Source organism: Pristiophorus japonicus, chromosome 10 (assembly GCF_044704955.1).
Source record: "Pristiophorus japonicus isolate sPriJap1 chromosome 10, sPriJap1.hap1, whole genome shotgun sequence".
NCBI lineage: Eukaryota > Metazoa > Chordata > Chondrichthyes > Pristiophoridae > Pristiophorus > Pristiophorus japonicus.
Genome location: NC_091986.1, coordinates 152,917,129 through 152,939,146, shown reverse-complemented (window position 1 = coordinate 152,939,146; position 22,018 = coordinate 152,917,129). Strand labels below are relative to the sequence as shown.

Here is a 22,018-nt window from a genome sequence, read left to right as displayed (position 1 = left end):
AATACAAGTCCACATATATAACAGTGATCATGCTCAATGTTTTTCAAATCATCTTTAAAATGGAAAGCATATTATTCCATACTGTAGCTTTGCTGCTGTACAGGCTGTAAAGTACATAATACTTATATACATTTGTCCATTACCCACAGTCAATAAAAGATCTGTAAAAATGAGCGACCATAGAAGAAAATGGATGAAAAAATGGAAAACAAATCTAGGTGAAATGAGCTGAAGGGCAGCAAACCTTTTCCAAGATAGAATACTTCACAACCTCAAAATCTGCTGGAAAAGGAGGAATATTGCTGTCATGCGCGGAAATAAATCTGTGGAGAAAAAACACACATTAGACTAACTATGCAATACCTAAACAATGAATATTTATTGATTAATGGGTCTGCATAATTATTGAAATAAACACTTATCAGACTGAATAATGTGGTGATGTAGTGCATTGGGATACTAACACATAGGAGGACAGAGTGATTTAATGCAGGCTCATACCCACAATTCCTCCAAAATGAATTACTGATTTCAGCTATGACATCATTGGGAGGCACTCTATTTCCTCGCAATGAAGCAGGAAAAAGTGAAGGAGGCTTCCTCCAGACTGCTCTTGGGCACTGCTTAGTGGCCGGTTGCACTGTAGCACCGTTAGAGACTGATGGAAACTTAAGAGAATTCATCTGCGTGTCCTTGAATAGGGATGGTGCACTATGTGGCTAAAAAGCGGCTAAAAGAATGAATAATTAACTTAAAATTACAGTTATCACAGTTATATTATCAACATTGGTTAACCAATGTGATAATATTTATTAATAATAAAATCTAACAAAGATACCTTAAGTTTTCTGTATGATCTTGCATATCCTCTTGAGCAATTTCAATGTTGAGTTGCATCTTTGTCCCTGTAAATGTGAATTTTCAGAATAAAACATTTATATTTATCACTGCATGTTCAAGAACATAAAGAATTGCATTTATATAATGGTTTCCACAACCTCAGAAAGTCCCAAAATGCCTCGTAGCCAATGAATTGATTTTGAAGTGTGATCACCGTTACGTAGGCAAATAAATGCTGGCCTTGCCAGTGATGCCCACATCCCATGAATGAATAAATAAAAAAAAACACGGCAGCCAATTTGCACAAAGCAAGGCCCCACAAATAACAATGGAATAAATTACCAGCTAATCTGTTTTTGGAGGTTTTAATTGATTGATAAATACTGACCTGGACTCCGCTGCTTTTCTTCAAATAGTACCATTGGATCTTTTATGTCCAACTAAGCATTCATTTAATGGGGGAGAAATTGGCATAGTTTGCACCCCAAGGGGCGCAAATGATTTCCTGTCTAGGGGCGGGGGGGGGGCTAGTGCCACCGCAAAATTGCACGGGAGTTAGCGGTGGCGCAAACCGGCAGCGTCCCGATCCCGCCGGTAACGCCCCGAGCCACTGTGCTTTTGTGGCCCTGAATTTCAGCCCCGCAGTCTAACCAGTGATTTACACGGGTTTACCAAAACTTCCTTGCTTTTCTAGTCTATGCTTACATTTATAAAGTCAAGGATCCTGCATGCTTTTTAAAGAAAGAAACAGCCGTATCAATTTATCCTGTCACTTTCAAAGATTTTTGTATGTGAAACAGCAGGTTGCTTTGTTCCCGCACCCATTTTAAAATCAGATAGGCGGCATTGTAGGTAGTGTAGATGAAAGCATAACATTACAAAGGGATATTGATAGACGAAGTGAATGGGCAAAACTGTGGCAAAGGGATTTCAATGTAAGCAAATATGAGGATCTCTACTTTGGCCCTCAAAAGGATAGAGCAGGATACTTTCTAAATGGTGAAAAGCTAAAAACAGTGGAGGTCCAAAGACATTTGGAGGTTCAGGTACACAGATCATTAAAGTGTCATGAACAGGTACAGAAAATAATCATAAAGGCTAATGGAACGCAGGCCTAAATATCTTGAGGACTAGAATACGAGGAAATAGGGCAGGATTTTCGGGTCGTTTGTGACCCAGTTTTTGGCAGGTTTTGACCATTCGCGGCGAAAAATAGGGCAGTCAGCTGTTTTTCGCCCGGTCATGATCCGCGGGTCATTTTTTGCGCAAGCGCTTGGAAGCACCGCCAGGGAGAGTTGCGCTGGGTGTGCAACAGCTTGCATTGCGACACCGCTGTGAGTTTCGAATCTCACCCGACGCGTACCCCGCAAAACACGGCCCGCGATGACGCCAAGGAAAACACAACGGTGCAACCCTGCCGGCTATGGTGAGTTGGATAAACTGCAAAAAAGGCAAGTTAAAGTTTTTATTTTTTTTATATTTTTGCAGCGATTTGTGAGGTAAGGGTGTTGGCAATGTTTTTTGAATGTTTTTGTGTTGTTTTTTTTTTCACCTCCCAAGGCTTCTCTCAGAGTGCTCCCGGCCCCGCACTAAAGTTGGCGAGGTTCCTGGTTTTGCGCTGCAAAAGTAGTTCAACACTTCCCTTTTAGCTGTGACCCTGGCGTAGAGCACAAATAACAAAAGTTAAGCAATTAATTGCTAACTTTAATTGGATGGTAAATTTCACACCCCGCCTCCATTTTCACCCCGAAAACAGCAAAGCCGAAAATCCAACCCTAGTTAGACCACACCTAGAGTACTGTGAACAATTCTGGGCAGCACACCTTAGGAAGGATATATTGGCTTTGGAGGGATTGCAACATAGGTTTACCAGAATGATAACCGGATTTCAAGGGTTAAGTTATGAGGCGAGATTACACAAATTAGGGTTTTATTCCTAGAATTTAGGTGGTTAAAAAGTGATCTGTTCAAAGTTTTCAAGATATTAAGGAGAACAGAAAGGGTAGACAGAGAGGTCTTTGGAGGTGCGGCGACTTTGTAGAACAGAAACAGCGCCGATTTCTTACCTCCGTATTCTCCCCGTTGGTTCCAGGCCTGTGGCCTGTGGTGCAGCGCATCAGAACGCGTGGTGGGCGGAGCCAGGTCCCGGCGCTGAAAACTGCCGGGACCTCTGCGCATTCGCGCTAGAGTCTGCGCGCATGCGCAGTAGCTCCTGACAGGCCGTTTCTGCAAACGCGTGCTGCAGGCTGTGTGGGAAGGGCCCGAAGCTCGCCGTCCCTAGCCCTGGCTGAATGGGCTCCCTCATCGGCGGCCAGAGTGTGCTCTGCAGGCTGTGTCAACTCTGACCTGATTGTAAAACTCCTGAAGAGTTTCTGGGGGTCTGGGTTTGTAACTCTCGACCAGATGAACTGGGGATTCATGCGGGTGTTTGATGGCATGCCGGACATCAGTCTAGATGTGCCAAACTCTTACAGGACTCTGAAGGGATTTGTGCACCATTGTCATCAGCAAGCGGTCATCACCAAAGCCCTCCAAGATCAGTGCCCCAAACATGAAGCCTGGCCCTATGTGAGTGAGGACGGGAGTAACTGCGTCGCGCAGGCAGCCCAGTAAGCATCCCCGACAACAGGAACAGATGCGCCTGAGCCGAGGGAACGTCCACTGTATCTCGTGCGAACAAGATCCTTAGGATACTGAAGTCCAAGGGGCAGGCTCCAGACCTTCCAGGGGATTTATACCATTTGATCAAGAGGGTACTTCCACCTCCTCCTGTCTCCCCCCCACCCCCACCCAACCCTCTTCTCTTCCCCCGCACCCCCCAGCCTTGGCCAAATGATCTCCCTCATCAGCGGCCCGCTGCCTTCCCAGGCCGTGTTTTGGTAGGACTTCTATTTTTTATTTGTTATTGATTGATTGATTGATTATTACTTTGGTCTTGGTGCTTTAGGTGCAGGGTTCCTTCTATTTTTTATTTGTTAATTAATTGCTTACTACTTTTTGTGCTTTGTTTGGTGCTTGGTGGCGCTTTAAATGTCGTTACTTGTGCCGATTCCTTAACACTAGATAAGGTTTTTCTGTGCGGACAGAAGTGGCAATATACGCTGGCTTAAGTTTGTTTGGAGCAACTATTTGCTGGCCAAACACCTAAAACAGGGGTAATTGGCTGGTAACGCCCTCTTTTAAAAAAAAACGGAACTAAAAAAAAAACTAATTAACTCACTTACACTGGCGCAAATTAAATGGCCAGAATTGCAACTAAAAATAGTCCAGAAAAATCAATCTGCTCCAAAAAAAAGGAGCAACTCCTGGGGATACTATTTCTGCTGATTGGAGATTCTAGGACTAGGTGGCCTAGTCTAAGCCAGACCTTTCAGGAGTGAAATTAGGAAACACAAAGGGTGGTAGAAGTTTGGAACTCTCTTCTGCAAATGGCAATTGGTGCTAGATCAATTGTTAATTTTTAATCTGAGATTGATAGTTTTTTGTTAACCAATGGTTTTAAGGGATATGGGCCAAAGGCGGGTATAGGGAGTTAGGTCACAGATCAGCCATGATCTCATTGAATGGCAGAACAGGCTCGAGGGGCTGAATGGCCTACTCCTGTTCCTATGTTTCTAAATTGACCTATTTAATTTATATTGCCTCTCCTCATTTTTCCTTCCAAAATGCATCACTTTACACTTCTCTGTATTAAATTTCATCTGCCATTTCACCAGTCTGTCTATATCCTCCCAAGGTCTGCTACTATCCTCCCCACTGTTTACTACATTTCCATGCTTTGCATCATCTACAAAACTTTGAAATTATGCCCATCGCCAAGTCATTAATATATATCAAAAAGAGCAATGGTCCTAATGCTGACCCCTGTGGGACACCACTCTATGGGCCCAAGTTTCCACATGATTCGCGCCTGATTTTTAGGAGCAACTGGTGGAGAACGGACTATTTTAGAAATCGCAATTCTCCACATTTTTTTTTCTGCAGTTCTAGTCAGGTAGAACAGTTCTAGTTTAGAACAGAATTTTTTCTTCAAAAGGGGGCGTGTCCAGCCACTGACGCCTGATTTGAAAGTTTCCACAGTGAAAATGTACTCCAAACTAAAGTAGAATGAAGCCAGTGAAGATTTTTGTAGAACTGAAAAAACCTGTTCTACACATTAAAAAATCAGGCGCAGGTTACAAATTAGGCGTCCAGAACGAGGTGGGGGGGAAGGGAACTCATTAAATTCGACAATAAATCCTTATTTATACTTCTACAAATATTATACAAATAAATCCAACCTATATAAACATTTATAAGCCAAGAAAAGATTAAATAAACCATCTTCCTACCTGTGCGAAAGTGCTTCAGCCAGGGAGAATTCTGCAGCTGTTCGTGCCGCTGAGCGGGAGGGGGAGAGAGAGAGAGAGAGAGAGAGGGAGGGAGAGAGAGAGAGAGAGGGGAGGGAGGGAGAGAGAGGGGAGGGAGGGGGGTAGAGAGAGAGAGAGAGAGAGAGAGAGAGAGAGGGAGAGGGAGAGGGAGAGAGAGAGAGAGTGAGAGGGTGAGAGAGAGAGGGGGAGGGAGGGAGAGAGAGGGGAGGGAGAGAGAGAGAGCGGGGGGGAGGGAAGGGAGAGGTCAGGTCAGGTCGGATCGGATCCAGTCCGGGAGTCGGGTTCAGTGGGGGGGGGGTCGGGTCGGGGAACAGGAGCGCGGGTCGGGTCGGGTCAGTCGGGGGGGGGGGGGGCGGAGAGCGGGTCTCGGGTCGGGGCGGGGGGGGAGCGGGTGTTGGGTCTGGTCGGCGGGGGTGGGGGGAGGGGAGCGGGTGTCGGGTCGGGTCTGGTTGGCGGGGGGGGGGGAGCGGGTGTTGGGTCGGGTCTGGTTGGCGGAGGGGGGGGGGAGCGGGTGTCGGGTCGGGTCGGCCGGGGGGGAGCGGGTGTTGGGTCTTGTCGGGGGGGGGGGGGGGAGCAGGAGCTGGCCGTGGGAGGAGCCTCATTCACGCAGCCCCAGTGAGGCCATTGGGCCAGGGCTAGGGGCTGCGTGCTTCGGGCCCTCCCACACAGTTCGGCGCCTGGAGCTACTGCACTTGCGTGCCGACTGTAGCGCGCATGTGCAGAGGTCCCGGCACTGTTTTCAGCACAGGGACCTGGCTCCGCCCCCCCCCACAGTTCGTGCTGTCTGCGCCGGGGGCCAGAGGATCTGCAAGTAGGTGGAGAATACCGAGGATTTTTTTAGGTGCCGTTTTAGGCGCGAAAAACGGCGCCCAGCTCGGAGGGGCGCCCGTTTTTTTTCTTGTGGAAACTTGGGCCCTATATTCCAGTCTAATAAACATCTCATGCCCTTTAGCTTAGCCTTATTATAGTTCAAGTGATCAGTATCTGATTAGGTTCCTTTGGCAGGATTTTGTTACAGTTAAGAACATAGATAGCATTTGAAAATAAGAATGGGCTGGATTTTCAGCTCATTTGCACTTCGATTAGCGCCCCAGCGTGGTGTTAAATGCTGTTTTGGGGTGTTATGCCAGGTGTCCAGGATTTACCGCCCAGCCAGAAGATTCGGCTACTGGTTTGCGCCGGCACAAAAACCTACCGCCCTGCCCTCCGTTTTTAGCGCTAGCACCCCGGATAGAACATTCGGCCTTAACACCTCATTTTACGCCCAGGAAACGCCTGAAAAAACCAGGCGGTATTGGCAACATTTTTAAATGGAGGGATGAGGACCATACATCGCAGGTCATATTGATTACAACGGTTGCTCACATAATGCTGTGTGAAGCTCCAACTTGCAAACTTCACTTTTATCTGCCATTACAGTGCCCTTACAACTTCAGTGAGAAAATTTAATGGGGACATTACTAGTTCGCCAGCATATCATGCTCCATGCTATTTGCAGGTGGTGTCAAGCTGGAGGAAGGACTCTTGGCCATATTGGCCCACAGATGATGAGAGGCCGAAGAGGTCCGGCGAGGAAGGCTTACTCCCCACGGGTTTACAGGTACCAACGCTCAGACTTCCAGCTCTCTGAGGAACAGTGTGTGAGAAGGCTGCGCTTCTGAAAGGAAGTGCTGACAGAGATATGCCATCTTCTACAGGCAGACCCTTGCCTGCACCACTCTGGAGGCAGCTTTGAATACTCCCCCCCCCCCCCCCCCCAACAGGTATCCAAATTCATTGCGGTGTGCTGCAGGCTACACAATTTAGCCAGGCATTGCCAGTGGGGATTGCATTCCCACCTCAGGAGGAGGAGGATGATGAAGAGGAGCCTGGCGAGGCCCCTCCTGGATAGCCACCCCATCCACGGGGGAGACAGCGTGGAGGTGCGGCTGGACCAATACTCGCACATCGCCAGCTTATAATGGACCGGCTCTCCTAAATGGAGGAAAATGAGGGATAGAGTTAATACTGGGCACGCTATGTGCCCCCATAAAGGCACATCTCAAGTGAACATTGGAATGATGCACAAGACACCAATGGCAAATGATGAGTCATAAATTTTACTGCAAAAAAGTCACAACAACTCCCCTATCAAAATAAAACCACACAATATACAATGTTATGTTGCAGGGCACTAAACAACAATGAAACTTCTTTACCGCCGCAAGTTTCGGCTCGGGCGCACAAAGTCCGTTTAACGCCAACGCTCCTCTAACTTACATTTTCACCGAAACTTGCAGTCAGAGGTGCAAACTATTTTCAGCCACTAACTTTATGCCCTGCTATGATTAACTCCCCGAAATCCAAAAAGTCCAAAATCCAGCCCAACATGGCACTATCCTACACACTCACAGCCTTCTTACTTACTCTTGCATATATACACTGCTCTCATACAAGGCACTTGTATTCATTCTCTTACTCTTTTGCATTTGCATGATGCTCTCGCATGGCTCAGATTCCTTTTTGCATGTGCACAATTCTCTTTCTCTCTCTCACACACATACACATGTATATACAGCTCTTATTCGCTCTTGCATGCACACAGCACTCATTCTCTTTTGCATGCACATGGCTCTTGCAGTCTCTTACAGGCACACTTGCTTTCTCCATCCTTTCACAACAGCATATAGGTGCATATTATCAAAATGGCATTCAAAGCAAATTTTAGGCTAATAAAAGCACTTAGGGGCCAAAATTGCCCCCTGCTGAAAACGTGGCGCACTTACCCTGTTTTTATCAACGCGGTGGATGCGGTAGCCTCGAGTGAAATTCCACTCTTTGATTTTTTTTTACAGCGGCCTGGAAGTCGATCATAATGGGGACGGAAGTGCGGCAGTGAGTAGAAAGTTCATACACTACAGGGGCGGAAGTGGGTGGCGGGCAGAGTGTCCGCCACCGTCACTCATCAGCGTAGCGCTGATGACGTCATCATGCGTCACCACATCTCTCCTCATCACTTAAAGGGGAGAGCTGTTGCGATTCTTTAAGTTAGATCCACTGGGCCACCAGGGAGGGTTTCGGCCAGGCCAGCGGCCTGGCATCCTAGAGGGGATGCCAGGCTGCCTGTTGGCGGCCCGGCCAAACCCGGGGGCATGATTGTCGGCCAGGCCTGGCAGTCAGCCGACAAAAAAAAAGATGACGGCCGCGGCAGTGCACCCTCCCCTTTAATGGTAGCCGCACCACCATTTTAGAAGCACTTCAAGCACAATGCACCAACAGAAAAAGTTATCGGTGGCACCGAGCAGCGGCATCAAGATTTTCTCCATGGAATTTCGGATTTGGGGGTGGGGGAGGGGGAACATCGGCGGTGCACGCACTGATGACGCACTCAGGACGGATCGCAGCAGCGGAGCGGTTGTGGGTCACCGCCGGGATACCGCAGGAGCGGAATTTTCAAAATAGTGGCCGTTCCACACAAAATCAGCGGCCATTCCACTTCGCAGCATCGCCGATTTCCGGTGGTAACAGGCCTTAACAGAAAGGGCAATTTGGGCCCCTTACACTTTTGAGGGAGGGAGCGGTACTTGCAGCTGACCAGTCCCAGGTCCAATCATAAGGCACTGGGCACCCAAGGAGACGGAGCATACAGACCTTACAAAATTTTAAACATTGTGGAATTTGTGTAGGATTTCAATTGTATATTAAATGGAGGGGAGCTCCAGGTACCTAAAAGGCAGAGTCCAGACTTGGTGAAATGGTGGTTGCAAAATTCCCAACCGCCCTGGGTGGTGGTTGCACTTGTGCCCCATAAGCTATGTATTCATTAATTTTATTATTTTAAAACCTATACAAGAGAGTATTCATACAGAAGAGTTACAGCCCTATTTTTCCAGTGTACCTACCATCGCCATCATTGTTTGTTTGAGGAGTCAGTTCACATGGTTTGTAGCTGTTGACATCCAAAAGTTTGCCTTCCTTAATGCAGCTGGCTATATAATCCAGATTTACAACAGGAATATTATACCTCTGGATGGCTTTCAGTCTAGAGGAACTCACGGTATTGAGATCAGATGCAACAACATGAGTACACTGTAAAATTAAAGAAAAGGATTGTTTTCTGAAGTAATAAAGACAATAAGATCATGACCAAAAAGTTAAGCTATCAAAACTTCACCAAGAATATTTCTGTAACACGATACCTTGCCTTCCATTAAATCTTTAATACTACATTTTCTCTGGTTGCTTGATTTGACTGGGGGATGGGAAGTGAGAGTGTAGTGTCACAGTTGATTACATTACATTGCATATATGATGGAAAGTGGGACACATTTGAGTGCATATGCATTATGGAGTATATTTTTACATCTGAATAAGTGTTCATATCTAGACATGTATGGAGCTGACAATAATTACCCTTGGAGGTTGGGCTGTGAAATGGGTACTCACTGCTCTCGGCTTTGGGGACATTTGTTTATTGGCAATCTCTCATTATCAGTGCATAGTTATCGCTTATATGCAGATAAAAATTGTGCAGGCATCATACAGTCAATCATCTCTCGAACTGCTCCTGAACTGGTAGCACAGATTTTTCTTATGGCTGTGACCTTTCAAACTTCATGTGATGCAGATGCAATCACAGAGAAATATGCTTGGTCTGTGTGCAACTGATAATATCTGCCTGTAAACATGTCTCTAGTAAAAGTTGTAGGTGGTGCATTGTGTTAAACATTTTGATCTTTGGAGTCTTAGTTCAAATCTAGCTAAACCGATTACCTAATTTTCTCCTGAATCTGTTGCTTGCAAGGGTCCCGTGTGCCATGAATTTGAACTGTGCCAATCCAGTTCCGAGAGAGCAAGGACACACAGCACAGAACTTATGCTATGTTGCCAATTTTATTTGGAGAGCACATAGGATGGCTGGTGTAGAAAATGGAACAATGTCATACTGGTTCATTACCAACTGCTCTCCTGAGATTAGGGATGGCACTTTGTTGGAGCAACAGGAACGTTACTATATCTGACCTGAAAGTGCTTGATGTTGATGCAAAGTGTTGAATATGGAAAAGGATAAAAATAGATTAAAAAGGAGGTATTTAACAGGTTGTCAATGCTCAAAGTAAAAAAAAAATTCACCCGGTCCGGATGGGATGCATCCTAGGTTGCTCTGAAGTTCTGGTCACAAACTTCCAATCCTCTTTAGATATGGGCGGGGTACTGGAGGATTGCAAATGTTACACCCCTTTTCAAAAAAGGGGACAGGGATAAACCCAGCAATTACAGGCCAGTCAGCCTAACATCAGTGGTGGGGAAATTTTTAGAAACATTAATCTGGGATAAAATTAATTCATACTTGGAAAAATATGGGTTAATTAATGAAAGCCAGCACAGATTTATTAAAGGCAAATTGCTCTTGACTAATTTGATTGAGTACATTGTTGAGGTCACGGAGTAGGTTGATGAGGGTAGTGTGGTTAATGTGTACATGGACTTTCAAACAGTGTTTGATAAAGTACAACATAATAGACTAGTTAGAAAAATTGAAGCCCCTGGGATTAAAGGGGCAGTAGCTACATAGATACGAAATTGGCTAAGGGACAGAAAGCAGAGAGTAATGGTGAACGGTTATTTTATAGACTAGAGAGAAGTATACAGTGGTACTAAAAATAGAAAATGTTGGAAATACTCAGCAGGTTAGGCAGCAACTGTGGAGAGAGAAACAGAGTTAACATTTCAGGTCAGTAACTATTTCATCAGAACAGAACAAGTTTATAGTGGTGTTCCCCGGGGACGGTATAAGGATCACTGCTCGTTTTGATATATATTAATTGTTATGTCTTGGATAAGGAGTCAGACTAGACACTGCAAGCTCAAAGTGACCGTGGTCCTTTATTACAGATCTCAGAGTGCCTCTCCAGCCTGTAAGGCCTCCTTATATACAGGTGCTCCCAAAGGATTGTGGGATCCCTTGGGACTCCAGGCGATAAGCCCTTTGGTGGTTAGACATGGTAATTACAGGCTTACATAATTACAGGCTTACATACATAACAACACTCCCCCGCCAGAGGTTCTAACAATGTGCTAAGACCCAGTAAGAAGTTATCAAAATAGTTCAGGAGTCCTAGAAACGACCGCAGCTCCGTCATGTTCTGTGGTCTTGGTGCGTTTTTCATTGCCTCCGTCTTCGAACCGGTGGGCCTGATGCCATCCGCCGCGATTCTTCTCCCCAGGAACTCCACTTCAGGAAAATGCACTTCGAGCGTTTTAGCCTGAGCCCCACACGATTAAGCCGACTAAGAACCTCCTTCAGGTTCTGCAAATGCTTGACGGTGTCCTGACCTGTAACCAAGATGTCGTCCTGGAAGACCACGGTGTGCGGGACCGACTTCGGCAAGCTTTCCATGTTCCTCTGGAATATCGCCGCGGCCGATTGAATCCCAAACGGGCATCTGTTGTAAACGAAAAGATTTTTGTGTGTGTTGATGCATGTGAGGCCTTTCGAAGATTCCTCCAGCTCCTGCGTCATTAAGACCGAGGTTAAGTCCAGCTTCGTGAACGGTTTCCCTCCAGCCAGTGTCACAAATAGGTCGTCTGCCTTTGGTAGCAGGTACTGATCCTGCAGTGAGAAATGATTGATAGTGACTTTGTATTCACCACAGATTATGACGGCGCCTTCGCCCTTGAGGACTGGAACAATCGGACTGGCCCACTCATTAAATTCGATTGGCAAAATGATGCCCTCTCGTTGCAGCCTGTCCAGCTCGATCTCCACCCTCTCTCTCATCATGTAAGGTACCGCTCTCGCCTTGTGATGGATGGGTCACGCCCCCGGAATCAAATGGATCTGAACTTTTGCTCCTTGGAACTTCCTGATGCCTGGTTCGAACAGCGAGGGGAACTTACTTAGGACCTGGGTATATGAGGTATCGTTGATGGACGAAAGTGTTCGGACGTCGTCCCAGTTCCAGCGTATCTTTCCCAGCCAGCTCCTGCTGAACAGCGTGCGGCCATCGCCCGGTACCACCCAGAGTGGTAAATCGTGCACCACTCCATTGTAGGAGACCTTTATGGTAGCACTGCCAATTACGGGAATCAGTTCCTTTGTATACGTTCTAAGTTTGATACGAATGGGAATCAGGACTGTCCTCGAAGCCTTGTTGCACCACAACTTATCGAAAGTCTTTTTACTCATTATGGACTGGCTTGCGCCCGTGTCCAGCTCCATGGACACCGGGAATCCATTTAATTTAACCTTCAGCATTATCGGGGGACACTTTGTGGTAAATGTGTGCACCCCATATACCTCTGCCTCCTCGGTCTGAGGCACTGGTTCGTCATGATCCACCGTGGATCTGTCCTCCTCTGCAACATGGTGGTTTGCAGGATTAGCAGGGTTTGCAGCTCGCCTGCACATACGTTGGAGGTGTCCCATTGTTCCACAGCTCTTGCAAACGTATGCTTTGAAGCGGCATAAATGGAATCGATGATCACCCCCGCAGCGCCAACAAGGTGTTAATTGCCTTGTATTCACTACCCTTGATGGCTGACTCTGAGTCATCTGTGGACATGCAGCTACAGGTGTGTAAGTCCTGCCATGTACATTTCGATTCGAAAACAACATTACTTTGTTCACAGTACTTGCAGCAGCACAAGTGTGCTGGGAAATTTGTTTGGTATTGTCAATGGTGGAAATAAACGCCTGGGCTATCACTATGGCTTTACTCAAGGTTGAGGTCTCCAGTCAAAAATTTGCAAAGTATTACTTCATAGCCAATGCCAAGTACAAAGAAGTCCCTGAGCATAGGCTCCGTGTCCTTCAAATTTGCAATGTCCTGCAAGGCGCCTGAACTCGGTGACGTAGCTAGCCACTTCCTGGCCTTCAGACCTCTTGTAGGTGTAGAACCAAAACCTCGCCATCAGAACGCTTTCCTTCGGGTTTAGATGCTCCCGGACCAGTGTGCACAACTCAGCATATGACTTGTCTGTGGGCTTTGCTGGAACGAGCAGGTTTTTCATGAGGCCATACATTGGTGCCCTGCAAACTATGAGGAGGATCGCCCTTCGTTTGGCAGCGTTCTCTTCTCCTTCCAGCTTGTTGGCCACGAAGTATTGGTCAAGTCGCTCCACGAAGGTTTCCCAATCATCTCTCTCCGAAAAATTTTCCAGGATGCCCACAGTTCTCTGCATTGTTGCATTGGGGTTCATTATCTGTATCTTGTCGCCAGTTGTTATGTCTTGGATAAGGAGTCAGAATAGATACTGCAAGCTCAAAGTAAATGTGACCGTGGTCCTTTATTACAAATCTCAGAGTGTCTCTCCAGCCTGGGAGACCTCCTTATATACAGGTGCTCCCAAGGGATTGTGGAATCTCTTGGGACTCCAGGGGATAAGCCCTCTGTAATTATCATGGTTAGACATGATAATTACAGGCTTACGTACATAACATTAATGACTTGGACTTGGGTATACAGGGCATAACTTTAAAATTTGCAGATGACATGAAACTGGGAAATGTAGTGAACAGTGAGTAGAATAGAAACAGACTTCAGGAGGACACAGACAGAATGGTGAAATGGGCTGTCACATGGCAGATGAAATTTAACATCAAGAAGTGCATAGTGATTCATTTTAGTAGGAAGAATGAGGAGAGAAAATATAAACAAATGGTTCAATTTTAAAGGAGATGCAGGAACAGAGAGATCTGGGGGTGTACATGCACAAGTCTTTGAAAGTGGCAGGACAAGTTGAGAAGGCTGTTAAAAAGGCATACAAGATCCTTGCTTTTTTAAAAATAGAGGGATAGGTTTGAATTCCTGATTTTGGGGGCGTTCATTGTGGCATGGTGGTCCCGATACCGCCCGAAAAAAGTTTGCGCCTTCGACTAGAAATTTCTGCAAAATATGAGGATCCATGATCGGGGGCTTTAAATCAGGCATTACACAACAGACTTTTATGCGCCCGAGCCGAAAATTGCGGCGTTAAAAGTGGAAGCCATTTTGCGCATGTGCAGTCGCGTCTTTGTTTTCCCGGGCGCAGACATTATTTCAGAGAGCAGCAGCTTCCTCCACACATGTGCAGATGACCCGCCCAATTTCTGTCACTTCTACAGAGATGGAGCAGCAGGAGAGCAGGCAGCATGCCAGGCGATTTTCGACGAAGGCAGCTGAGGCCTTAGTCCACACAGTGGCGATGAGGTGGACATCACTCCATCTGGTTGGGGGAGGGAAACCACTGCCAACAATTTTCAAAAGGATATGGCGTGAAATTGCCCAGGAGGTACCTGCGGCAGACACGGTTGTCAGAACTGGCACCCAATAACGCAAAAAGTTCAGCTTCGTCAGGGTGAGTACTCTTCACATTTATGTATGCCTGCTATCCCTCCAACATGAATGTCAGACACTGTGTGAAGTCTGTTATGTATGCAACACCTTGTAACCAGCACTCTACCGCCACCAGAGGGCACATCTGTTGAAGTCCCAAGGAATCCCAGCATCCCTTGGGAGCACTGCATATAAGCAGGCCTTCCATGCTGTGCCAGCACTCTGGGAGTCAGAATAAAAAGACTAAGGTCACACTTACTCAAGTCTACAGTACTCAGTCACATTGCTTCATTTGAGACATAACAAAGTCTTTCATATCTGCCCATTCTCCAAGTCTTTAAGTCTGTGGCATGGGTTTCACAAAGCATCAGAAAGCTGAAGGTTGACTTCTCCAGCCATGCCTCTTAATTAAGGATGCACATACCCTCGTGTTCCCTAATCATTGAGAACCTTCCTCGCAATCCACTCCCACTGCGGATATGGGTTTGATAAAGATCAACTGCAGCCCCTATGCTATCTCCCTCTCAACTCCTACCAATCGCTCACAAAGTTCATGCAGCATCCACACAGATTGAAATGAAGACATTTGCATATCCACAGTTTCAGCTATTGAACTATGGTAGGCATATGTGGCACAACAGGAGGTGTACCCTTTCTGAACCCTTCCTATTTTTCTCATTGCAGGGGAAGCTCTCACACAACAGGCATGAGCAGTGCCGGACAGGCGGGGGTCTGCCTCAGATCTTCGATTTAACAGATGTGGAGGCACGGGTGTCTGCCCCATTGGAGCACCAGCTCGGACAGTTGCCTGGGGCGATGCTGAGCCCCCTTTGGGTAGTGAGGGTATGTATATGCGAGACGAATTGTGCAATGCCATCTTCCTGCTATCACCCTGCCACTAACCACACATCTGTTGTTTTCTGCTTGCAGAAGAACAGCCACAATCGCGACAGGCGTCCAGGGAGCCATCGCCATCTGGCCAAGGGGGAGATGATGAGGCGTGCAAGGAGACTGCAATGCCTGAGCTGCAGAGCCCACCAGTGGCCCGTCAGAACAAAGTACACCTGGGGACAAGCCCAATTTCCCTGGCTTTGAGTCATCGGAGGCTCCTGGCCCCAGTCGTCTACAGCAACGCGCAGAGAGAGGGGAATCTCAGAGGGCAGCTCTCTGGAGGGTGAGTCGGCAAAGTAGGTCTGCTCAACAGGCAGACATGGAACTGGGCTTGGTGGAAATGTCCAGGGAGAAAACAGACATGCACCGTGAGCTCATGGGTGCACTGGATCAGATCACAGAGAGCATCAACAAACTTTCTGCGCCTGTTGTTGAGGCAGTGTCACGCATTGTCAGTGCAACTCAGGACTCCATTGCCCACTCACAGAGGCAGGTGGCCTCCAGTAGCGACAATGGCATTCTAGAGTGTGTGGCGCGTGCCATTGATCATGTTGCAGCATCGATCGAATCGCAGGCACAAGCTACGCTGCAGCTTGGTGAAGTGATGCGGTCGATGACTCGTGCCATCCTCTCTGTGATCCCCACTGTCCAACGGGGAAGGGACGGTGCCGAAGCAGACCAGCAAGTTGTGGAGACACATCGTGCTCTGGATATTGAGGCCCAGCCCCGTCAGAGTCTCAGTGGCTCCAAGGAAATGGAAGGTGCTGCCCTTCCTCAGGATGACAGCATTCCGGCTCCCACCACTGACTCTCCTACCATGCACCTTAGACGGTACACACCCGAGCCACCAGTGACTGCTTCCGCTGATGAGGCGCAGCAGTCCGCAGCCAGGCCTTCCAGGCCCAGAGCTGGTCCAGGGCGTTTGCACTGTCTGCCCCTCCTAACACAGTAGCCCTCAAGCAGCCTTGCGGTGGGCACTGAGGCCACATTGAGGAAGAATAACAAGCATGGGAGGGGGATGAAGGGAATGGTGGGGGGGGGGAAATCTCAAGCCAAGTCCCATTAAGGGGAGGGACAGCCTCCTGCAGATGCCTTGCTATATTATGAGAACACCTATAAATAGTTGTCTTTTAATAATGCACTTGTTAAGTTACTTGCAGCAGAACGCTGTTTATTGTATCGTTTGGTTCTGATGGTTTATTGTCTCAGTTTTGTTTTGTTGGGGGTGGATTGTTTGTAACATTATTTGATAAAAATGTCACTGACTCTTTGCCGTTGGTATCATTTGTATCATTCAAAAGCTCAGCGTAGATATGCTTGTAAGGTGGCACATAGCACGGCCAGTATTAGATGCATCTCACAGCTTCCTCCATTCAACCAAACCGGTCCATTATGAGCTAGCGACGCGCGGCTCTTGTTCCGGCAGCATCGCGACAGTCTCCCCTGTGGATGGGGTGGTTGTGCAGTCGGAGCCTCGCCAGGCTCCTCTTCATCGTCCGCCTCCTTCTCCAGAGGTGGCCCTGCAATCCCCAATGGCAATGCCTGTCCCCTCCTGATGGCCAAGTCGTGCAGCATGCAACACATCACAATGAATTCGTAGACCTGTTGAGGGGAGTATTGAAGGCTGCCTCCAGAGGAGTCGAGGCATTAGAAGCGCTGCTTGAGCACCCCAATTGGCTGTTCAATTATGTTGTTACATGGCTGTCATTGTAGCGCTGCTCAGCTTCTGTGGTGGGGTTGCGGAGGCGGGGTGGGCGGCGGGCAGTCATGAGCCAGGTGGCTAGGCCGTATCCTTTGTCCCCGTACAGCCAGCCCTGCCCTTCCCTTTGTTGCTGAAACATTTGTGAGACACTGCTCTCACGCAAGATGAAAGCATCATGTGCACTCCCTGGATAGCGGGCATTCACTGCGAGGATGCGCTGCGTGTAGTCGCACAGCAGCTGGATGTTTAGGGAGTGGTATCCCTTTCAGTTTCTGGAAACCTCCGTTGTCGAATGGTGCTCACAAGGTGACATGTGTACAGTCAATGGCTCCTTGGACTCTTGGCAGGTGGGTTTGGCAGAATTGCAGGCTTCCCCTTTCATTCTGGCTGTCCCTGCTCATTGGGAACTTTTTAAAGTCCATTCTGAGACCGTAAAGAGTATTTGTGACATGACGAATTCAACAATGTGTATGGTATTGAGAGATACTGTATATGTCCCCTACTGCTAATTGGAAGGAGCCTGAGGCATTGAAGACCAGCACCACAGTGACCTTCTCTGCGACGGGAAGCGAATCCTGTTAGCACTGGTAGGCTGCAGATCTGCCTGTAGGAGCTGCCATATATCTGTCAGCACTTCCTTTCAGAAGGGCAGCCTTCTCACACACTGCTCCTCAGAGAGCTGGAGGTATGAGCGTTGGTCCCTGTAAACCCGTAGGGGGTAAGGCCTACTCCCCAGACGTCTTCGGCCTCTCCTCATCCGTGTCCCGACATGGCCAGCAGTCCTTCTTCTAGCTTGACGCCGCCTGCCAATAGCAACCAGCATGATACGCTGGCGAACCAGTAATGCCCACATTAAATTCTCTCATTGACCTTGTAAGGATGCTACAATGGCAAGTCGGAGCATCACGCAGCGTGCTGTGCACAACCGTTGCAATCAATGTGACCTACGATGTAGGATCCTCCTCCCTCCATTTAAATACGCCGCCAACACCGCCTGCTGTCCACTGGGAACGCCGTTTTTTCCAGGGGCAGGTGTTAAATGAGGCGTAAGGGCCCAAATTTCTATCCAGGGCGCTAGCGTAGCGTTGCACGACGATTGACGGCATGATCTCAGTTTTGCGCCTAATCAGGAGCCTAATTTACTGGTCGGGCACGAAAACCTGGATGCCCAGCGTTATGCCCAGAAACACCATTTACCGCCCCTCCGGGGCGCAAACAGAGTTGCAACAGAGCGGAAATCCAGGCTTTGGAGTACAAAAGCAAGGACGTTATCCTAAACCATTATAAAACACTGGATAGGGCCCAGCTGAAGTATTGTGGCCAATTCTGGGCATCACATTTTAGGAAGGATGTCAAGGCCTTAGAGAAAGTGCAGAGAAGATTTACTAGAATGGTACCAGGGATGGAGAGAATAAAAAAACTGGGGTTGTGCTCCTTAGATCAGAGAAGATTAAAGGGAGATCTGATAGGAATATTCAAATCTTGAAAGGTTTCGATAGAATAAATAAGGAGAAACTGTTTCCAGCTGCAGAAGGGGTGGTAACCAGAAGACAGAGATTTAAGGTAATTGGCAAAAGAACCAGAAGCGACATGGAATAAAAATATGCAGCGAGTGGTTATGATCTGGAATACACTGCCTGAAAGGGTGATGGAAGCAAATTCAATAATAACTTCAAAAGGGAATTGGATATATAGGAAATATTTGCAAGGCTATAGAGGAAGAGCAGGCGAGTGGGACTAATTTGATAGCTCTTTCAAAGAGCCGACACAGGAATGATGGGCCAAATGGCTTCCTTCTGTGCTCTATCATTCCATGATTTTATGATTTCCCAGCACGGACATCAGAAAAAAAACTCTCTCGACCAAGCTTCAAACAACTGATTTTGTAGCAAGAACTGGTTGTTTTTCAGTCATCATCATTATAGGCAGTCCCTCGAAATCAAGGGACTTGCTTCCACTCTAAAAGTGAGTTCTCAATACAGGGATTACAATCTCTGTTACAGATGGGACAGACAGTCGTTGAAGGGTGGGTGGGGAATCTGGTTTGCCGCACGCTCCTTCCGCTGTCTGCGCTTGGTTTCTGCATTGTCTCGACGACGAGACTCGAGGTGCTCAGCGCCCTCCCAGATGCTCTTCCTCCATTTAGGGTGGTCTTGGGCCAGGGATTCCTAGGTGCCAGTGGGGATATTGCATTTTATCAAGGCGACTTTGAGGGTGTCCTTGAAATGTTTCCTCTGCCCACCTGGGCTTGCTTGCCGTATAGGAGTTCCGAGTAGAGCGCTTGCTTTGGGAGTCTCGTGTCGGGCATGCGGACGATGTGGCCCACCCAACGGAGCTGGTCGAGTGTGGTCAGTGCTTCGATGCTGGGGATGTTGGCCTGATCGAGAACACTGATGCTGGTGTGTCTATCCTCTCAGCGAATTTGCAGGATCTTGCGGAGGCAGCGTTTGTGGTACTTCTCCAGCACTTTGATGTGTCAACTGTATTTGGTCCACGTCTCAGCCATATAGAAGGGCAGGTATCACTACTGCCCTGTAGACCATAAGTTTGGTGCCAGATTTAAGGTCCTGGTCTTCAAACACCCTCGTCCTCAGGCGACCGAAGGCTGCGCTGGCACACTGGAGGCAATGTTGGACAAACATAAGAGCATAAGAAATAGGAACAGGAGTAGGCCATACGGCCCCTCGAGCCTGCTCCGCCATTCAATAAGATCATGGCTGATCTGATCATGGACTCAGCTCCACTTCCCTGCCCGCTCCCCATAACTCCATATCCCCTTATCGTTTAAGAAACTGTCTATTTCTGTCTTAAATTTATTCAATGTCCCAGCTTCCACAGCTCTCTGAGATAGCGAATTCCACAGATTTACAACCCTCAGAAGAAATTTCTCCTCATTTCTGTTTTAAATGGGCGGCCCCTTATTCTAAGATTGTGCCCTCTAGTTCTAGTCTCCCCCATCAGTGGAAACACCCTCTCTGCATCCACCTTGCCAAGCCCCCTCATAATCTTATACGTTTCGATAAGATCACCTCTCATTCTTCTAAATTCCAATGAATAGAGGCCCAACCTACTCAAACTTTCCTCATAAGTCAACCCCCTCATCCCGGAATCAACCCAGTGAACCTTCTCTGAACTGCCTCCAAAGTAAATATATCCTTTCGTAAATATGGAAACCAAAACTGCACGCAGTATTCCAGGTGTGGCCTCACCAATCCTTATAAAGCTGTAACAAGACTTCCCTGCTTTTATACTCCATCCCGTTTGCAATAAAGGCCAAGATACCATTGGCCTTCCTGATCACTTGCTGTACCTGCATACTATCCTTTTGTGTTTCATGCATAAGTACCCCCAAGTCCCACTGTACTGCAGCACTTTGCAATCTTTCTCTATTTAAATAATAACTTGCTCTTTAATTTTTTTCTGCCAAAGTGCATGACCTCACACTTTCCAACATTATACTCCATCTGCCAAATTTTTGCCCACTCACTTAGCCCGTATGTCCTTTTGCAAATTTCTTGTGTTCTCCTCACACATTGCTTTTCCTCCCATCTTTGTATCGTCAGCAAACAAGAGAAGAGATAACCAGCCGTGGATAACCAAGGAAATAAAGGAAAGTATCAAATCAAAGACCAATGCGTATAAGGTGGCCAAGGTTAGTGGGAAACTAGAGGATTGGGAAGATTTTAAGCAACAGCAAAGAATGACTAAAAAAGCAATAAAGAAAGGGAAGATAGATTACGAAGGTAAACTTGCGCAAAACATAAAAACAGATAGTAAAAGCTTTTATTGATATATAAAACGGAAAAGAGTGACTAAAGTAAATGTTGGCCCCTTAGAAGATGAAAAGGGGGATTTAATAATGGGAAATATGGAGATGGCTGAGACCTTAAACAATTATTTTGCTTTCGTCTTCACAGGGGAAGACACAAAAACCATGCCAAAAATTGCTGGCCATAGGAATGTGGGAAGGGAGGACCTGGAGATGATCACTATCACTAGGGAGGTAGTGCTGGACAGACTAATGGGACTGAAGGTAGACAAGTCCCCTGGTCCTGATGAAATGCATCCCAGGGTATTAAAAGAGATGGCGGAAGTTATAGCAGATGCATTTGTTATAATCTACCAAAATTCTCTGGACTCTGGGGAGGTACCAGCGGATTGGAGTGCAGCTAATGTAACGCCTCTGTTTAAAAAAGGGGGCAGGCAAAAGGCAGGTAACTATAGGCTGGTTAGTTTAACATCTGTAGTGGGGAAAATGCTTGAAACTATCATTAAGGAAGAAATAGCGGGACATCTGGATAGGAATAGTGCAATCAAGCAGACGCAGCATGGATTCATGAAAGGGAAATCATGTTTAACTAACTTACTGGAATTCTTTGAGGATATAACAAGCATGGTGGATAGAGGTGTACCGATGGATGTGGTATATTTAGATTTCCAAAAGGCATTCGATAAGGTGCCACACAAAAGGTTACTGCAGAAGATAAAGGTACGCGAAGTCAGAGGAAATATATTAGCATGGATAGAGAATTGGCTGGCGAACAGAAAGCAGAGAGTCGGGATAAATGGGTCCTTTTCCGGTTGGAAATCAGTGGTTAGTGGTGTGCCACAGGGATCAGTACTGGGACCACAACTATTTACAATATACATAGATGACCTGGAAGAGGGGACAGAGTGTAGTGCAACAAAATTTGCAGATGACACTAAGATTAGTGAGAAAGCGGGTTGTGTAGACGACTCAGAGAGGCTGCAAGGAGATTTGGATAGGTTAAGCGAATGGGCTAAGGTTTGGCAGATGGAATACAATGTCGGAAAGTGTGAGGTCATCCACCTTGGGAAAAAAAAACAGTAAAAGGGAATATTATTTGAATGGGGAGAAATTACAACATGCTGTGGTGCAGAGGGACCGGGGGGTCCTT

At 47.1% G+C, this 22,018-nt stretch overlaps 1 protein-coding gene across 2 annotated transcripts in view; it reads right to left on the bottom strand.

Moving 5' to 3' along the window:
• The window catches only part of parp4 (poly (ADP-ribose) polymerase family, member 4), a 265,891-nt gene that overhangs the window by 232,642 nt on the left and 11,231 nt on the right, over positions 1-22,018 (bottom strand). For both annotated transcript variants that reach the window (XM_070892180.1, XM_070892181.1), the window contains exons 3-5: positions 9,092-9,278; positions 839-905; positions 245-323 (exon numbers count right to left, since the gene is read on the bottom strand). In XM_070892180.1, the coding sequence (XP_070748281.1) occupies positions 245-323; positions 839-905; positions 9,092-9,278 (333 nt within the window). The remainder of the gene's footprint in view (positions 1-244; positions 324-838; positions 906-9,091; positions 9,279-22,018) is intronic.